Raw genomic sequence first — 17147 nt, 5'->3', positions numbered from 1 at the left:
GCCTCGGCTCTGCTTGGCAGCCACCACTCCTTCTGTCTCTCTGCAGCTGACTAATCACCTGAACTTTTCATCTTTCCATTCAGTTGCAAAGGGCTTACGATTTCTAGCAAATTTGTGAATACTTTTCTAATCATCAGGTAACTGCGATAGAGTAAACATGACAGGATTCTTATATTCGTTTGGTGTATTTGCCTATGTGTGTAAGTGCACATATATAGGTGTGCACATGTGTGCACAGGCTGGTGGCCGAAGCTGAGTTTCTTCTTCAACCACTCTCCACTTTACTTTTTAAATTTTATTATTGTTATTTGGGTTTTTGGAAACAGGGCTTCTCTGTGTAGCCTTGACTGTCCTGGACTCTCTTTTGGTGACCAGGCTGGCCTTAAACTCACAGAGATCCATCTGCCTCTGCCTCCTGAGTGCTGGGATTACAGGCATGCACCACGCCTGGCTTAAATAAATTATTTTTGAGATGAGGTCTCTCTATATAATCCTGGCTGACCTGGAACTTACTATGAGCCCAGGTTGGCTTTGAATTTGTAGTCCTCCTGCCTCTGTCTCCTGACTGCTGGGATTAAAGATGTATGCTGCTATACCTAGCTTCTTCTCTCTCTCTCTCTCTCTCTCTTTTTTTTTTTTTTTTCTTTTTTGAGGTATGATCTCTTACTGAACTCAGTGTTTACAGATTTGGCTAGACTGACTGGGCAAGCTGCAGGAATCAGTCTGTTCCCAGGCACAAACAATTGCACCCAACTCTTTTGCATGGGTGCTGGGAAATCAAATTCAGCCCCTCACACTGGAACAGCAAACACTTTTCCAATTGAGGAATCCCCCAGCCCTTCATCCGGTTGTTAAAAATAAATTCTGGGGCTGGAGAGATGGCTCAATAGTTAAGAGCACTGACTGCTCTTTCAGAGGCCCTGAGTTCAATTCCCAGCAACCACATGGTGGTTTACAACCATCTATAATAAGATCTTATGCGCAATTCTGGCATACAGGTGTACATTCAGACAGAGCAGTCATATACATAAAAATAAATAAATAAATCTTTAAAAAAATTTTTTTTGTTAGCTTATAATTCCAGGACTCAAAGTGAGGTGGAGAATGGAGAATGCAAAGTTTAAGGCCATCCTGGCCTTCATAACAAAACTTTCTCAAAAGAAACAAATTAACTAAACATCACTTTGGTTAAAAGGCAAAAAAGGTGTTGCCTCTGCTACTGCTGTCTGACCTGGAACAAGGCAAGTGCCTAGAGGTCGGGCATCCCAATAGAAAACTAGGGGCAAGAGTACACTTTCTGGAGGCTAGAACATGTTAATATATAAAAACTTCAAAAAATTGTTTAACAAGTGGTGAGGATCCAGCGGCTTTACCAGTGAGTTTCCTGCTGGGTTGGGGGTGGGGGGCTTCCCTATTTTACATCCCCACAGTCTCCTCTGGCACCTACCACCCTGAGAGAACTGTTGCCATCTTTGGGGTGATGTGTGAGGAGGGAGATCATGGCTGGAATCCACAGTGCTACTCACTTCATCAGTCTCTGCTTGGTGGCGGACTCTTTGAAGCTTCTGAACTCTTCTCCTGCTTTGATCTCATAGAACTGGGGCTTCAGGACTGTCTGCTGGTCCTCCTTCAGCTGCTCCTGCCGCTTCACTCTTTCTTCTTGCTGCAGGAGTCTGCGTTGCTTCCTGACTTCTTCAACCCAGTCTTTTTCATCATCTGAGCTCTCTGAACTTTCTGCATCGCTGGGTTTTCCTTCTGGTTCTTCCTCCTCTTCCTGAAATTAAGAATAGCGAGAAGAGCTCTTCCCCCAGCCAAGCACAGTCCATTAGAGGTATCAGCCCATCAGAGTATGTGACAGCTGCTACGTAGCACAGCAAAAGAACTGCCTTTAATTAATAAGATATACTCCAGGCTGAATGTCAAGCAATTAGTATGCAACTAATTACTTCTCATGTACAATCAAAGGCTTTGTAATTCACAGAAAACTGTATGTTAAAGAAGCAGTAAACATATCTGTCTTTGTGAAATGTCATGTTTTCGCTCATTTGAAGTCTTAGATTTTATATGGAATACACTTATGTGCACACAGAGAATCATGTATGCACATATGACATTAGAGTAGAAATATAACTTTCTAGTGGAATAAGCGGACTCATAGGAGAGGAAGGGGTGAGAAAGGTTGGAGGTATGGGGAAGCCTGATCAATGGAGACTTGAGTCAGAGTGTCCTTATGTGACACAGTGCATGTACAGTGCAGAAGAAAGGACTTTAAAACAGTCCAGCAACAAGAAGAGGCCACCCGAGCACAGCGAATGGTGAGCCTTACATTCTTGGGAAGCTCCTGCTGCTCCAGGAGTCTCAGCTGCCTCTTCCTCTTCTCACTAATCCTCGAGACAAGCGGGTTGAGAAGCCTGAACTCCTCACTCTCCTCATCCACCTGGAAGTCGGGGTTCTCAAACATGACTTTAAATCGGTCATCTGTGAGGATGTTAGGGAGGCTCTGTGAGAGAAAAAGGGACCAGTTTAAGTCAGTACCCAAATAAGAAAAAAAATCTCATTAGAAGATGGTTTTACAAGACTTATTCCATAAGGTTTAGACTATTAACATTATAAAATGTCCAAAATTTCTTTAGAACTGGTTTCGAGAGCTTTCTAAGTGATTCTAGATTTTACTTTCCACCAATAAAACAAATTCTATTGACATACTTAACAGCTGATTGATAATTCTTGGCCATTACACATAATGATCTAAGAATGAACTGTTGAGCTAATGTTTCTTATTATATAAGAAAGAATTTTCTTGGCTTTTGTTTGAGTCAGAATCTCTCTGTGTAGCCCTGGTTATCCTAGATCTCACTATGCAGATCAGGCTGGCCTTGAACTCACAGAGATGTGCTTGCTCCTACCTCCCAAGTGCTAGGATTAAAGATGCATGTCACCACTGCTAGGCTAGATATGGCTTTTAAACTATAGCTACCATACTGATCTAAAATAGGAAAGCTTTCCAACATCACACTCACAATGTAAGAAGTTTAAGTTGTCAGCTAGCATGGTGGCATAGCTGGCTGTAGCAGTTTACTGACTCCAACTAAGGAACTATGAAATTCCCAACTATGAAAGCTGGGACACAAATTATAAGGATAACTCATTGGCTTTTTTGGACCATGGATTATTCTAAAGGGCACAGTACAATCTCTACATAAGAAAGCTTTGGCTACTTAGATTCATTTGCATAACTCAGAACTGACATTAAATTCCTTTTTATTAGCTGGGCATAGTGGCACATGCTTTCAGTCCCAGCATTTGGGAGGCACTGGCAGAGGCAGGCAGATCTCTGTGAGTTGAGGTTAGCTTGGTCTAAAAAGCAAGTTCCAGGACAGCTAGAGCTACAAACAGAGAATTCCTGTCTCAAAAAAAGCAATAAAATAAAATTTCCTTTTTATTTGCACTTTTTAAATAGGAAGCTTTCTAACATGTATAATAAATACAACTGCTCACTGACACAGATAAAGGTCATCTCACACTCAGGGCCTGGAAGCCAGTAGAAACCAGCCACCCAGGAATGACTGATTATAAATCAGAGTAACAGCTTGGAACTGAGGAGGGAAGGCTAGTGTGTTTGTGATGGCTCTCACTTCACCAAATAGACTTTATTTCACTGGTTGATTCTCCATTTCTGAACTAAATTCTGAATGACACACCTCTATGGCAGAGCTACATAAAAACACGGCGAATCACAAGACATGGAGGAGTGTGGCCCAATTACTACCTGCATGAAACTCTAAACTGATAATCCCTTAAGTAAAATTCCAAGAGAGACCAAGTCCAAAAGTCTTTCATGAGTAAATATCATTTCTAAAATAAAGCAAGGAAAGAAAAGATATAGTTTTGGACCCCAACTTCAGAGGCACAATGTGTTTGCTAAAAAGCATGGGTGAAAACATGTTCAGAATGTACAAAGGGTGTTCAGAATGTATGAAGGATGTTCAGGTGTGTGAAGCATGTTCAGATGTCTGAAGCATGGTTAGGTATATGAAGCATGTTCAGATGTGTGATGAACATTCAGGTGTGTGAAGGATGTTCAGATGTATGAAAAGTGTTCAGGTGTATGAAGCACGTTCAGAGGGAAAAAAAAGGGGGGGGGGATCCAATAGAAATATCCAAGATGGTATCCTGAAGACATGGCATGGAAGAAGAGACTGGAAATTTGAAGAGAGGGACTGGATGGCTTAGTGGTTAAGAGCACTTGCTATTCTAGCAGAGGATCTAGGTTCTGTTCCCAGCACTCACACTAGGCAGCTCACAACTAACTATCTGTAGCTGCAGTTCCAGAGGATTCAACATCTTCTGGCCTCTGTGGTTACATGAAGGCAAATAGTGAATAAGTGTGTGTGTGTGACATATATACATACACACACATACATACGTACATACTCAAGCACATACATAAACACAGTATAACATTTTTTAATTAAAAAGAAATATGAAAAGAGCATTTCAACTGACTGAGAAGTAGTGAATCATCTGACAAGAGCAAACCAGCAAACAACCAATGCCAGACTATAAACACTCTCAGTACGCTATGACTGCTCTTCCAAAGACTCTATTCAGAGAAAGGGGCAGGAGAAAGGAAGACACGATGATAAAGCTAGAGTGCTTTGGGGACTGCGGCAGGCACGGAATTGTGCTCTAAGAGGCAGCAGCCGCACAGCGGGTGGCACAAGGCTAAGGAATAGACTAGAGCCATTGGAAGATTCAGAGGCATCCTAGGCAATGATGAAGAGAGGCAGGGCCTGAATTAGGGTGATGGAAATCAAGGAGTGGGACTGACACCAGCTAGGGAGCAATCACTGTGAAACACATTTCTACAGACGCAGTAGCTGGTGAGATGAGCGTGCTAAGGATTAAACACAGGGTTGGAAACAACTCCTAGCTGTCATCTTTTAGGATAAAAGATGTGGGCTAGAGCAAAGGGCAAGAAACGACGTTCACTTCAGTCTAAGTATGACACACACATCATCCACATTCTGACTGACACTATTCAGTCTTGGGAACAGTGACTCACACAGGGTCTCAGGACACAGGAGGGACTCCCAGGCAAATTTTGGAGTCACCTATGAATGTGCGAAACATGATGCTGGCAATAACCAATATTTCAACTCAAAAAATATGTGCCTATTTTTAGGTTAAAAAACAAAGAAGGAAGCCAGATGTGGTGGCACATGCCTTTAATCCCAGCACTCAGGGAAGCAGAGGTATGGAAATTGATGTGAGTGACAGCCTGGTCTACAAATCAAGCCAGGATGTTGTGGATATAAACATCAAATATCCTGAAACAAAGGACTACACAAAAAGAAGCCCTATCTCAAAAAAACTAATCAGCGAACCAACCAACCAACCAGGCAAAACAAAACAAAACAACCCCCCCCCAAAAAAAACAAAGAAAAATATTTTAAAAGATATTAATATTAAAATGTATTTATCAAAATTATTATATTTAAAATAAGAGACTGTTAAATAGAACATGCTGTTGGTATTTTAAAGATTTTCCCCCATAATTTACAATTAAAAAAACTATCTTAACTAAAGACAAGAGTGCTTTAGATGAATGATTATAAAATAAAAACTCCTTTGACCCAGCTGTAAAAGTATTTCCCTAGGGACTTTTTCTTGTCTAATTGCTTATTTTCATAGCTGTCTTAAAAGAAAAAAAGAATAAGATAGTGGTGTTCTTGAAGAAGTTTACAAGTGTCTGGCTAGTGATCTGCCTTGTAAACACACACAAACACATGCTCAACACTAGCTTCAGTGTTTGGAAAACACGTACGTGTGGTGTTCAGCACTGCCTCAAAGACTCACGTTTGTAGATCTGAGCAGACACTTATTATTATCTTGTCCCAATATAGAAACATACAAAGACTGTCTGCTACTTAGAGCCCTCACTCTCTAGCCCCACCTCTGGCCAAAGAAGGAGGGAGGAGAGGAGGTCTAGTCCGAGTGGGCAGCACTGTGAACAGGAGAGGAAATGAATGCTGTCACCCTAGGGGGAGGGGCTCTCCCAGGCTGTGGTGACAATCCTCAGTTTGCTGAGGCTAGAGCCTCACCTTCCAGCAGCTTTACTGAGTTGCTGAGGAATTTTTCATGCAGCACTCTAGTCCCTGACCCCAACTAAGAACAAATAATAGTAATTTTTCCTCAAGAGAATTCCTCCTCTCCCCACTTCCCCCCAATTGCTAGGTTTCTAGGCTGAGTGGACCACGAGAGCTTTGCCAGGTCATTGCTTGCCCTATTTCAGGAGTAACCCCTTTTTTACTGCCTGGGGAGAGACCAACGGAGTGTGAAATTGCTGTGAGATCTTGCCTCTTGTATTTGGCCTCGTGAGCTCTCTCTAGGCGCTCATCTGGTAACTGGAATGTACTCAGGTAGAAAAATATATTCCTTCAGAAACCAGGGCTCTTCCAATTCTTTGCCCAGTCTAGAGGACATGTACATAAAACAGAATAAACCCCAGAATTTGAAGGTCATCAGTCCAGAGAGACTCAGAAGTGAGTTCTTCATGAACAGTGTACAGACAAATACACCTGATACACAGACTCTTGCCATGAGGTCCAGACTTGTACAGAACAAGGGGCTGGCTGAGCAGTGATTAACAACACAGAGACTTGAAAGGATTCCTAACTCTAGAGGAAATCAAAGCCATGTGAGGTGACTCGGCTACAAAAAGCATCTGCATAGTTATAACACTGTAAACACTCAATATTGACTTAACCAAAATAACTATCTGGCTTCAGCGGGAAGGAAAAGTCAGCAGCACAGCCCACAGCAGGAAAAAGTTTTATACCAAAATAACCAGCTAAAGAGGTGGAAGCATGTGTGCAAGCAAGGCAGGAAGGGGAGATAGGATGAGGCATGATGTCCAACCCCACCTGTGGGCCCTGCAGAAACAATCTAGTTTTAAATGTTCATATCACTGTCATTAAAAAGAGCACAAAAATGGCAATAAAAAACTTTAAATGATAAAATTCTGTTAAAACTGTTTGATTTTACCCAGTATGTCCTCACATAATCATATTCTGTTCTGAGTGACGAATTGTTACTTTACTATAGTCTTAATGGTATTTCTTGATCCCTGAGACTGAGACACCTCTTCTGAGGTTGTCGAGGCTCAGCACATGTGCAGCCTCCCCTCCACAGAAGCCAGGAACAACACAGACTATGGCGACAGAGGGAGACTGGGTAAAAAGGGCTGGCATGTACAAGATGCTGTGGGGAAAATGGCTCTACCCACCTGGACCCTTAAAAGCCTAATGGGGCACAGGTGCCTACGCATCTCAAAGCTGCTTGTGCATGCGGCAAGCTCCATTTGTATAAACTGAGAGGCCACTGGAATTGATGCCACAAGTTCTTCCTTCCGACAGCACCCAGACAGTGCTCACTGACGGTCTACATGGTACACTACATGGTTCGGCACTTCCGTTGTGGGCTCAGCATCAAGTGTAGGGTGAACAGCTTGTTACTCTATGACATTATCGGTGGGAGCAGTAACTGGGAACAGCTCTCACCGTCGGCTCCATTAGGCTCCAGCAGCAGCCACGACAGTGATGCTCTGGAGGTTCTACGAGCCCTGCTCACAGGTGGAACTGATGGTCTGCAGTAGTCTGCAACTCTTTCAAGCATTCTGTACTGATAAGGAGGGGTCTTTTCCTTAACTTGTGAGCAGTCTGGTTTGCAGATAAAACCATTAGATGACAAGTTATACAACTGTCTAAGAACAGATTTTTGGGAGAGAATATATTATGTCTGTATTTCAAGAATAAGCCTGTACTCTCATAATAGGGCCTGATTTAGACTAAGTCAATAAAAAGCAATTCAGGGCCCATTTTACTAATAGAGCTTCCTAGAAGAGTTTGGTGACTGGGTGAGGTGGCTATAAAGAGCCAGGAAGAAGGCACTGCAATTGACAAAAGAATGTAACATTTTTGAAGCTTCTCTTCTCTGAGTCCAGCACAAACAGTTCATGCCCAATAATTATCCATTTATGCCAGACTCTAAAGTAAATGCATGTATTCCTGGCTGTGAAGTACAGAACAGGTGCTAGCAGGAGTTAATGCTGAGGGAACACAGGGAACAGGTTGTCTGGAAGTAACATCCGGGAAGCTGGAGCCCACAGATTAAGTTAGACACCACCAGGCCCTTAACAATTCAAATTTCAGTGACCTCCTGTGGTATCGGCATGAAGTGTAAACTCCCACTCTTCTGTGAACAGGAGCCAGGCTCATGACCAGCAGCCATGATGGTGCTTCTTTCACTCCTCTTGGTGATGTGCCCCCATGGTCACCACTTTACACTCTACATGGCATGCTGTTGTCGGCACTTGCATGCCAAGTTAAACCCACTTCGCAAAGCTGATAATTAACGGAGAGGAAAAGAAGAAAATCTAGCAGGGGGAAGCAAGGAGGGAGGGAGGGAGGAAAGGAAGAGAAGGTACAGGGGAAAGAGCTAGGAGTGGGAAAAGGGACATTGCTACTGGCTAGGACTTTAGACGCAAACTGAGAAAACAGTGTGAGGTGAATGTCTCAAAATAAATCAGAAAGCACTCCTAACAGAAGGTAAGTATCTCACTTGGAATAACGCCAGCAAAACCCTTCATATTAAAGGACTCTCAAAATGGCTAGAATGGGGCTCAGTGGCGCAGGGCTTGCCTGGCATACATGAGACCCTTGGTTTAATTCCAGCACTGCAGAAACAAATATGCTCTTAGAGACAGTTAATGATATTAACAGTGCCAGGGACAAAATTTTGTAAAGAAACAATTTACCAGGACAAAGAAAACACTAGGTCCATACTGAAAGTGTAGGAAGAACACAGCAAGCATTTTTCAAATTATTCTTGACAGCTTTTACAAAAGTTAAACGCGAGGGCATTTTCTACTGTTTTGATTAACAGCATAGCAAAAAGGCTTCAGTTTGCCTACTTTCATTTTCCTGGACCAGGAAAGAGTTCCTGAAGTTCTGATAAGACCATTGGGGGAGGAGCAGTGGTAATTCTTCACTGATGATGAACACTTCTTTGTGTGCTTCCAGCTTTCAAGGTCATTTCTACCATTCTGTATTACACTGCCTCCACCCAACCTCAACAAGAGACTTCCAACCCAAGTGTGGAGGAGATGCTTCAGTTGGTCAAGCGTGTCCCCCAGCACCTACATGAAAATCTGGGCATGGTAGTGTGTCCCTATAACCTCAACGCCGGTGAGGTAGAGACATTCAGAACCCAGGGGCTCACTGGCCACCTAGCTTATCATAATCTATGGGCCCCAGGCACCAGTGAGACAAGAGTCACAACCATCAATATGGATAGTGTCTGAGGACTGCCTGAACAGTCAGTGTGTGGACACAGACATAACGACCCTGCCCCGACACACAGTCTCCCAAAGGGGATGATCAACTTCTGCATCTTCATCATCAGTCTTGTTAGATTGCTCTGCCATACCCCATGCTGCTCAAAACTGCAAAACTGAATTTAGTCCAAGTATTCTATGACACTGTTGTGCCGAGGACTCTGATCACAAAGAAAGATGTACATCTATAGTCTAAATTTGCTCCACTCACTTCCTCTAGGAGCTTGAGGCCAAGAAAGTACAATGATCACTTCCACGTGGCCTGTAAACTAACATTGTGAAGCTGAAAAAGTCATAGGCCAACCATCCTCAGGGTCAGCTAACAAGACCAGCGTGAGTACTCTGGGAGAACGCCAGCAGAGCCACATATTTGCACCCTGGGTATACACACTGGGCACACACTCTGGCGGACATCAGGAAAGTACACAACTACAGTACAAAAATGTAAATTTAAACGAGTAAGTTCAAGTCATTGTTCAGTGTTGGTTTATTATTCATGCAGTAGAAACGGAAACATAAAACCATCTATGTGTTTTACTCTAAAAAGGCTTCTGAAAATTTAAATAATTTACTTGAAGAATCTAATAGGCCTGGATGAGAGGCTGCTGGGAGAGGCTAAGGAAGAGAAGGCACCGAAATGAAGTCTAAGCTCCCACAGAAATCACAGTGCTAAGGTAGTCCCTACCTGTGCTTACATGTTACAGCTAAAAGGGAGGCTGAGGGGGGCATCTAACCTCAGAGGCAGCTCAAGCCAGCCTCAAATAAGAGCCTGTGTTCTGAGGAAAGGAGAGAAGCCAAAGAGCACAGTGGGACTCACGCAGCTGTACCTTGCATTCACCCACCTGGTCGGAGAGCAGAGAGGACAAAGAACAAGCTGCCAGACACAGGGCCTCCTGGGAATCCCCAAAGCTCAGCCCCAGGCCACAAGGCCAGGTCCTCACCCCAGTCCTGAATGCTCTCAAGGTGGGCAGGGGCTCGGGGCAGTATGCATACCACACTGGCTCTCTGCTGCCTGCCTCTGCAGATGAGGGCACAGGGCTGGGGAGGACCCCAGAGTCCTCACAAATCTGGGAAAACTAGGCACATCTCCCCACCTCAGGACAATACTAAAACTGTGCTAACTTTTATTATTTTATGGCTATTCCCTGTCTACTGTCAACTCAGAAAAGGCAGTTACTTCTAGAATTAAAAAACTCTTGACCCAGAAAAAATGTACAAAATCAAGCAATTCAGGAGGTTCACATTGTCAGAACACCCAGGCCAGGAAAAGCCATCAAGTATCTGAAAGGTGTCACTTTAAGAAAGCAATGCATGCTGTTTCACAGCAGAATGGTGGAGTAATGAGGGGTGATTGGGCCACAGTGGGGTTGGACACAAGTCAGTGGTACAAAAAGAGTGCTGGGTTCAGAGAATAATGCTAACAAAGCGTTCATATTCTCAGGTCACTGACCACACAGAGGGCTAGTAGAGATGCACTTCTGAGCATTGAAAGCTCACAGTGGGTTAACCCAGATGCCAGTTTCCCTGCCACATGCAGACGGTCCTAACCTAAAGAAGGTAACTGTTCCTGAGCACAGAAATAAGGTCGGCATAAAATAAATGCAGATAAAAGTAAAAAATAAGACCAGAATAAACCCAGCTGGTACAGGAAAAAAAAACCCACAACTATTTAAGCAACAAAAGGCTTAAGTAAATTATAACATAGAATATGTAGCCATTTAAATACATAGAATTTAACAACCTGGGAAACTACCACTGTTATCTTCTAGAACCAGGACAGTTCGGCATATACCCGGTGATCTCCCTAGTATAGTGTGTAACTTCAAGAGGATTAACACAGGGAGGAAATAGGTCTAATACTAATGCTTTCCCCCTATAAAAGATTATAGGAGTGTGGCTTTCAACTTGACTTTTTTTTTTTTTCCTATTTTCCAAAGTTCCTATATTGAACACATTTTATCTCAAAAGCAAGGGGTGGGGAAGCCCAATAACAAAAAGATACAAATTACTACCAATGAAATGCAAAGCAACTTACTGATACTTTTCTGCCTTAGGACATCTTACCTTAACTTTCTTTTTCAGTGTAGACTTTTGTTTCTCCTCTTCCTCTTCAATTAATTTAAGTGCCAGCTCCTTGTTAACTTTCGGCAGTTTCTGGTAAACAGATGGTAATGAGATGCATTGAGATGAACACACTCTGCACCAAAGGCTAGCAGCTCTGTGTGTAATGTAAGTTCACAAGGGCAGCTCATTCTGCTTCTTAGTGTATCACCCACGGGAGGAGAGGACACAAGGAACAGCAGCAGGTGTGCCAAATGGCGCAGAATTGTGGGCATGGTCTGTCACTGGCATGTGCTCTCTCCATGCCTCTTCCCACCTCACTGGGAAGGGGCCTGGAACCCTTAGAATTACAGCTACCAGCCCTGCTTTCTGCTACAGTTGTGGGCACCTCTGAAATGTGGCTGAAAGCTCACTACAGTGCTTCCTGCTCCCTAACGGACAAATTCCCAGAGAATTCTGGATGGGAGCTTAAGGACTCTGGGATAAGCGACAGGCTACCCACTGTCTTCTTTCATATCATGGTCCATTAATGTACTAAGTAAAACATAACCATGGCAGGCACACGCACACCCCCTCCTGCTAAAACACACGCACACTCACAATCTCTGCTATTGTAAATTTTCAATAAACTGTGGAAAATGGAACAAGTATTGAGGTAATCTCAGGAAAGTCACTAGTTTTTTGTTGTTGTTGGTTGTTACTGAGGGTGTGTATATTACATATATTCAGTTATAAATATTTTATCACTCAGTGATTTGACTTAATGGATAGGATGCCAAAGAGCCAGGAAGGCAGGAGCAGGCAGACAGGAAGCTCTTCCCTGTCTACTCATGGTATGGCTGGAATTACCCAACAGCAGTTTTTTACCGTAGGAACAGCGGGTGGCTCTGGAAGCAGTGGTGGACACCAGTCTATAGTTTTCAACACACCCAGGACCATCCTCAAATCCCAAGAGCACAGCCTGCAGCCCCTTAGCAGTCTGGGTTCTCCTCAGCCCACACCTTTCTTGCTGCGTGGATCTAAGTTACCATCCCTCTTTTCCCCACCTCAGTGTTTCTGTCTTTTGGGTGGACACTAAAATCTCTCCATTAATACAACTGGTGTTGTTTGTTTGTTTCCTGTCTCTGTCTACTAAGCATCCTGGGATGCAGAGAACCTGAGAACCAACCACATTAGGATGAGAAGGAGACAAGTAGATCTCTAACATCTATCAAACGGAAAACCTCTGGAAACTGTCATTAGATGTTATCTCTGAAGCCCACAGCAGTAGCTGTAGATCATAGCCCAGTATGTATTGGTCATTTGATTAAAATCAAGTATGTATTCCCCAAACACCTGAACACCCACCGTCATGACAAAACATACCAAGAAAGCAAAAGATGTAAACTAAAAGATGGAGAACTATGGACCCAATGGCAGACTTCTTCAGAATAACACTCAAAATGAAGATTAACTATTTTCCTCTGGTAAACTCAATGCTGAGTAGAATCGTTACCTTTAATTGGACTCTCTGTGCACGTGTTTCTTCTATCTTCTGTCGAATTTTATCTTTCCTATATTCTTCATAAGCAAATGGATTTACCATCAATTTCACCTTTTCAAAACAAAACAATGAAATTAATGAGAGTTAGTATTTGGTAGCATGTATATACCATGATTACTGTATAAAAAAAGCAGACCCCTCACAATGCAGAAGTGTGCTTGATGAAGGCAAAAGCAAAGCAGAGGCAGCTATGGATGTTCTCCATCACCTGAAACAGCTGTTGCTTGTACTTACCTTGTGGTATAGTCTGATATCCATGAAAAACCCATGCATATACGCGCGGAGGAAAGGCGATCCAATGAGATGCGTGAGCCCTGCCAAAGTTAATCAGAAGAGGGTAGATTTCAAGAAGTCGTCATTAAGATTTAAGGTTTTCTTTCTTTCTTTCTTTTTTAACCTTCATTTTTGCTTTATGTGTATAGTGTTTTGCTTGTATGTGTATGTGTACCGCATGCATGCTGTGGCCATGCCATGGAGGCCAGAAGAGGGCGTTGATCCCCTGTGACTGGAGTACAGAAGGTTGTGAGCAGGCACATGTGCTGGGGATTGAACCTGGAGAGCAGCCAGTGCTCTTACCTATAAAGCTGTCTCTCCAGGCTTTAAAGTTTTTCGTAAACAACACTTTAATTATGACACAGGTTTCTTCAGAATAAAATAGTTGAGGACTGTTAATCTTGAATATTCAGAGAGGTACACCTCTTGCCAGCCTTTTATTTCTTATTCTGAGATAAAGTCTTATTAAGCATTCCAGGCAGGCTTTGAACTTGTAATCTTCCTGTCTCAGTCTTTCAAGTGAGTGACACTATTGGCCACCAGGGTATTTCACTATTGTTCTGAGGGATATATATGTCTGGACTGACTTCCATATTTAGACCTGAAAATTAGACTGGGGGGAAAAAGCATAGCAGTTTAAAGTAGTATGCATTTTGGAACAACAAAAAGTGGCAAAATTAAACTTACGGTGCTTTTTTATTGTAACTATAAGAATTAACCAGAAAATAGACTTCAATAGGTTAATGCAATTACCAGGATGGACTTTTGCAGTGGAGCTGTAACTGTAATGCAATGTAAAAGCACACAACTTATGTGTCTGCATGGACTTTGCATCTGAAATCTCCTCAGAGTATTGTTAATGATGTAATGTGGAAGGTCTTTAGGGAATTGGGGATCTTGCTCTTTAGTGATGGGCCTTACTCCAGGTCTAAAGGCCATGAGTGTGCCCACACCCAGACTACAAAATCTAAGCACCTTGATCCAAAATAAAGCTCTTTGATTAAGTCAGGTGTTTGCTACAGTGATGGAAAGCTGTGTATCTTTAATTTAAACATTCAGGCTCGAAACCCTGAAACATCTGAGTGTCAAGTCAGTGCTCAGAGTTCTGAACTTTGGGGCACTTCAGATTTCAGGTTGGAATGTTTAGCCTGCATTAAGGGTCTTCTTCTATTGGAAGGTTTGAATCCTAAGTTTTGTATTAGGTCCTTTATGCAAGATCCAAGAACCATCTGCTTACAGCCTGAGAAATTTCAGAGTTCTTACACTTACATTTCTCTCAAACCCACCCTCTGCTCACACAGCCCTGAGAAACACCAAAGCCTGGGGACAGGCTGTCAGCGTGCTAAAAGGGAGTCTCTTGTCTCTCCCAGCTAAGGCACAGAGAGCTTTAGCCAGTTGAACTTACCAAAGCTTCTCTGAGCAGAGATTATAAATTTGATCCATTAGAACATTTTGATATCTGCTTTGGCAGAAAATGGACATTTAGAAAATCAGGTACAAATGGCTCAGTTGATTCTAATGTTCAAAACTCATAAAAGTGAAAATATGACAGTTTCATAAACATTTTATCATATCTTACCTAAATTTTCAAGGTCTTTCTTGGTGACAAATTTGTAATCATCATACACTGTGCTCTCTGGGTTCTCCTCTAACTCTTCCGTCAAGTTGTCCAGGAAGGAACACCACCTGGGAGCAGGACCCAGAACCTGGGGAGATAGTAAAAGGCCAACCACACTTCACCTTCCCATCAGAGTTCTTTAATCACAGTTGCCAAGTATTTGTTTCAACCAGAAGAAAGATAACTACAATATGTGTAAACATGGCAGGGAATATAATGGAAAAGGAATAAACAAAGCAGAAGAATTTGGACTTGAAAGGAGAAATATGCCAAGAATTGCACAGTTACATTAGAACTATCAAAATGCAGACAAGACATTCAGATTCTTATAATAACTTCTGTCCATTTGGCTGTCATGTCCCTCATTCAAAACAGTGCTGCAATTCTACAACATATATTTAATATCCAGATTTTTAAGAAGCTTGTCAACCCCAACAGGCAAAAGTAAGAAAATTACCCCCTTTAAAGATTTCTCACAAATTACTTGATAATTTCATCCTATTTTATGTGGCCCACTTAATTACCGATAAAGTGCTTAGCCCACACAAGCATAAGGATCTGAGTTTGATCCTCAGAACCCATGTTAAAAAAGCCAGGCGTGGTAGCACATGCTTGTAAGTCCAACACTCAGGAAATGGAGAGAGGCAGACCCCAGCGATCACTGTCTGGACAGCCGAGCCTCATCTCTGAGCCCTAAGCCAAGCACAAGTGTATCTCCAAACAAAACAAAATATGGGTGGAACTTAAGAATCTGTATTTGAGGTTGACCTCTGGTTTTTACACATATGCACACACATGTGTATTCAGCACCCCCAAACACATATAAAACTAAATTCTAGATTATACTTAATAGCAATGTATTATACGCTCAAAAACAATTGAGAGCTTAAGAGATTTTAAATATTCTTACTAAAAACTGTATGGGTCTAGCTAGTCTTTAATAAATAAACAGTATAGAATGTACAAAGAATGTTATATATAATTAATACACCATACATTTTTCAATTTTCAATGAAAATTTAACATTTTTCCCCTACAGACTCCTTCAGACCTAAGTCCTGGCCCATTAGGCAGCCCACTAAAATGCTAGACCAGTGCACAGAGCTTACAGCAAGTTACCACAACAAACCCCACTCTTCCCCACAATACTGTGATTGCCAGGTAGCCTTTTTGTTAACAGTATCTTTCCCTGCACCACGCCACACCCATTGAGGTCAGTCAGTGCTTATTTCAAGGGAAATTTGCTCATTCCCTGAGGATACTACAGACAAGAGAACCCGAGGTCAGCATAATGGGACTCCCAATGATAGCTTGCCTGTTTACTTCAGTGGTAATTACACAGGGGAGGGGGAACAGTCGAACCTTTTTTGAGAAAGTAGGAGGAAGATGCATAGCAAAGGAAAATAGCCCCTGTTAACACCTTCTTCAATTAAAGGGGAAGGGGGGGGGAGCCAAACCACTACTGAAGAGGCCGTGGGGCTACGAACATGAGCATAGAGGAACCTTACCCATCAGTTTCCTAGCACCACAATTTATCCTACTACTTCAAATGATAAATGAAATGGTTTGACTCCAAACACAGACAAACTTTCAAGAAATGCAAGGCATTTTAAAAAATTCATAAGGATCCTCTTAAACTGCTGTGGTTTTAGGTAATTGTGGGGTGTTGGGGTAGCAACTTGAAATCAACAGACACTTATACTCAACATTACAATATATAAAGCACTCTTTGGCCATGATCCCTCTGAAGTTTGAATTCTACTCCCAGAAAAAAGACATAGACGGTGTGAACCTAAGTACACACACACACACACACACACACACACACACACGCACACACACATTTGACTGTGCCACATGAAACCAAAGCAATGAACCAAGTCCCAAAAGGAAATGCATCTGCAGGGACTTCAGCTGACATAAACAATGTGACAAGTTAGAAAGCTCAGGATTCCCTGGAAGAGCAGCCGAGAACTTCTGCACTTGCGAGCACAGAGACCTGGAAACCTGGAGGAGCAAAGCTTTCCCCAGCAATCCTTTCTTTTTTCAGACACAAGAGAAGCACTCCACGGTTACTTTTCTACAACACAAGGCCCCAGATACCAAGATGGGAGGCCCTCCTCAGTTTTGTTACTGCTGCATCTAGACTGCACTTAGGACAGTCTTCTAAGCTGCAGGAAGCATGTATAGATTTTATACCCATGGATGTTACAATTTAAAATGTCTTTGGAAAACTATTTCTCACTATCACCTGT

General features: G+C 42.5%; 1 protein-coding gene across 1 annotated transcript in view; it reads right to left on the bottom strand.

Moving 5' to 3' along the window:
• The window catches only part of Nol10 (nucleolar protein 10), an 86558-nt gene that overhangs the window by 13682 nt on the left and 55729 nt on the right, over positions 1-17147 (bottom strand). The window contains exons 14-19 of the mRNA XM_060366196.1: positions 14854-14980; positions 13236-13315; positions 12954-13052; positions 11462-11551; positions 2327-2500; positions 1527-1774 (exon numbers count right to left, since the gene is read on the bottom strand). Of these exons, the coding sequence (XP_060222179.1) occupies positions 1527-1774; positions 2327-2500; positions 11462-11551; positions 12954-13052; positions 13236-13315; positions 14854-14980 (818 nt within the window). The remainder of the gene's footprint in view (positions 1-1526; positions 1775-2326; positions 2501-11461; positions 11552-12953; positions 13053-13235; positions 13316-14853; positions 14981-17147) is intronic.

The sequence above is a fragment of the Meriones unguiculatus genome, chromosome 1 (genome assembly GCF_030254825.1).
Source record: "Meriones unguiculatus strain TT.TT164.6M chromosome 1, Bangor_MerUng_6.1, whole genome shotgun sequence".
NCBI lineage: Eukaryota > Metazoa > Chordata > Mammalia > Rodentia > Muridae > Meriones > Meriones unguiculatus.
This window is presented reverse-complemented; position numbering and strand designations above follow the sequence as displayed.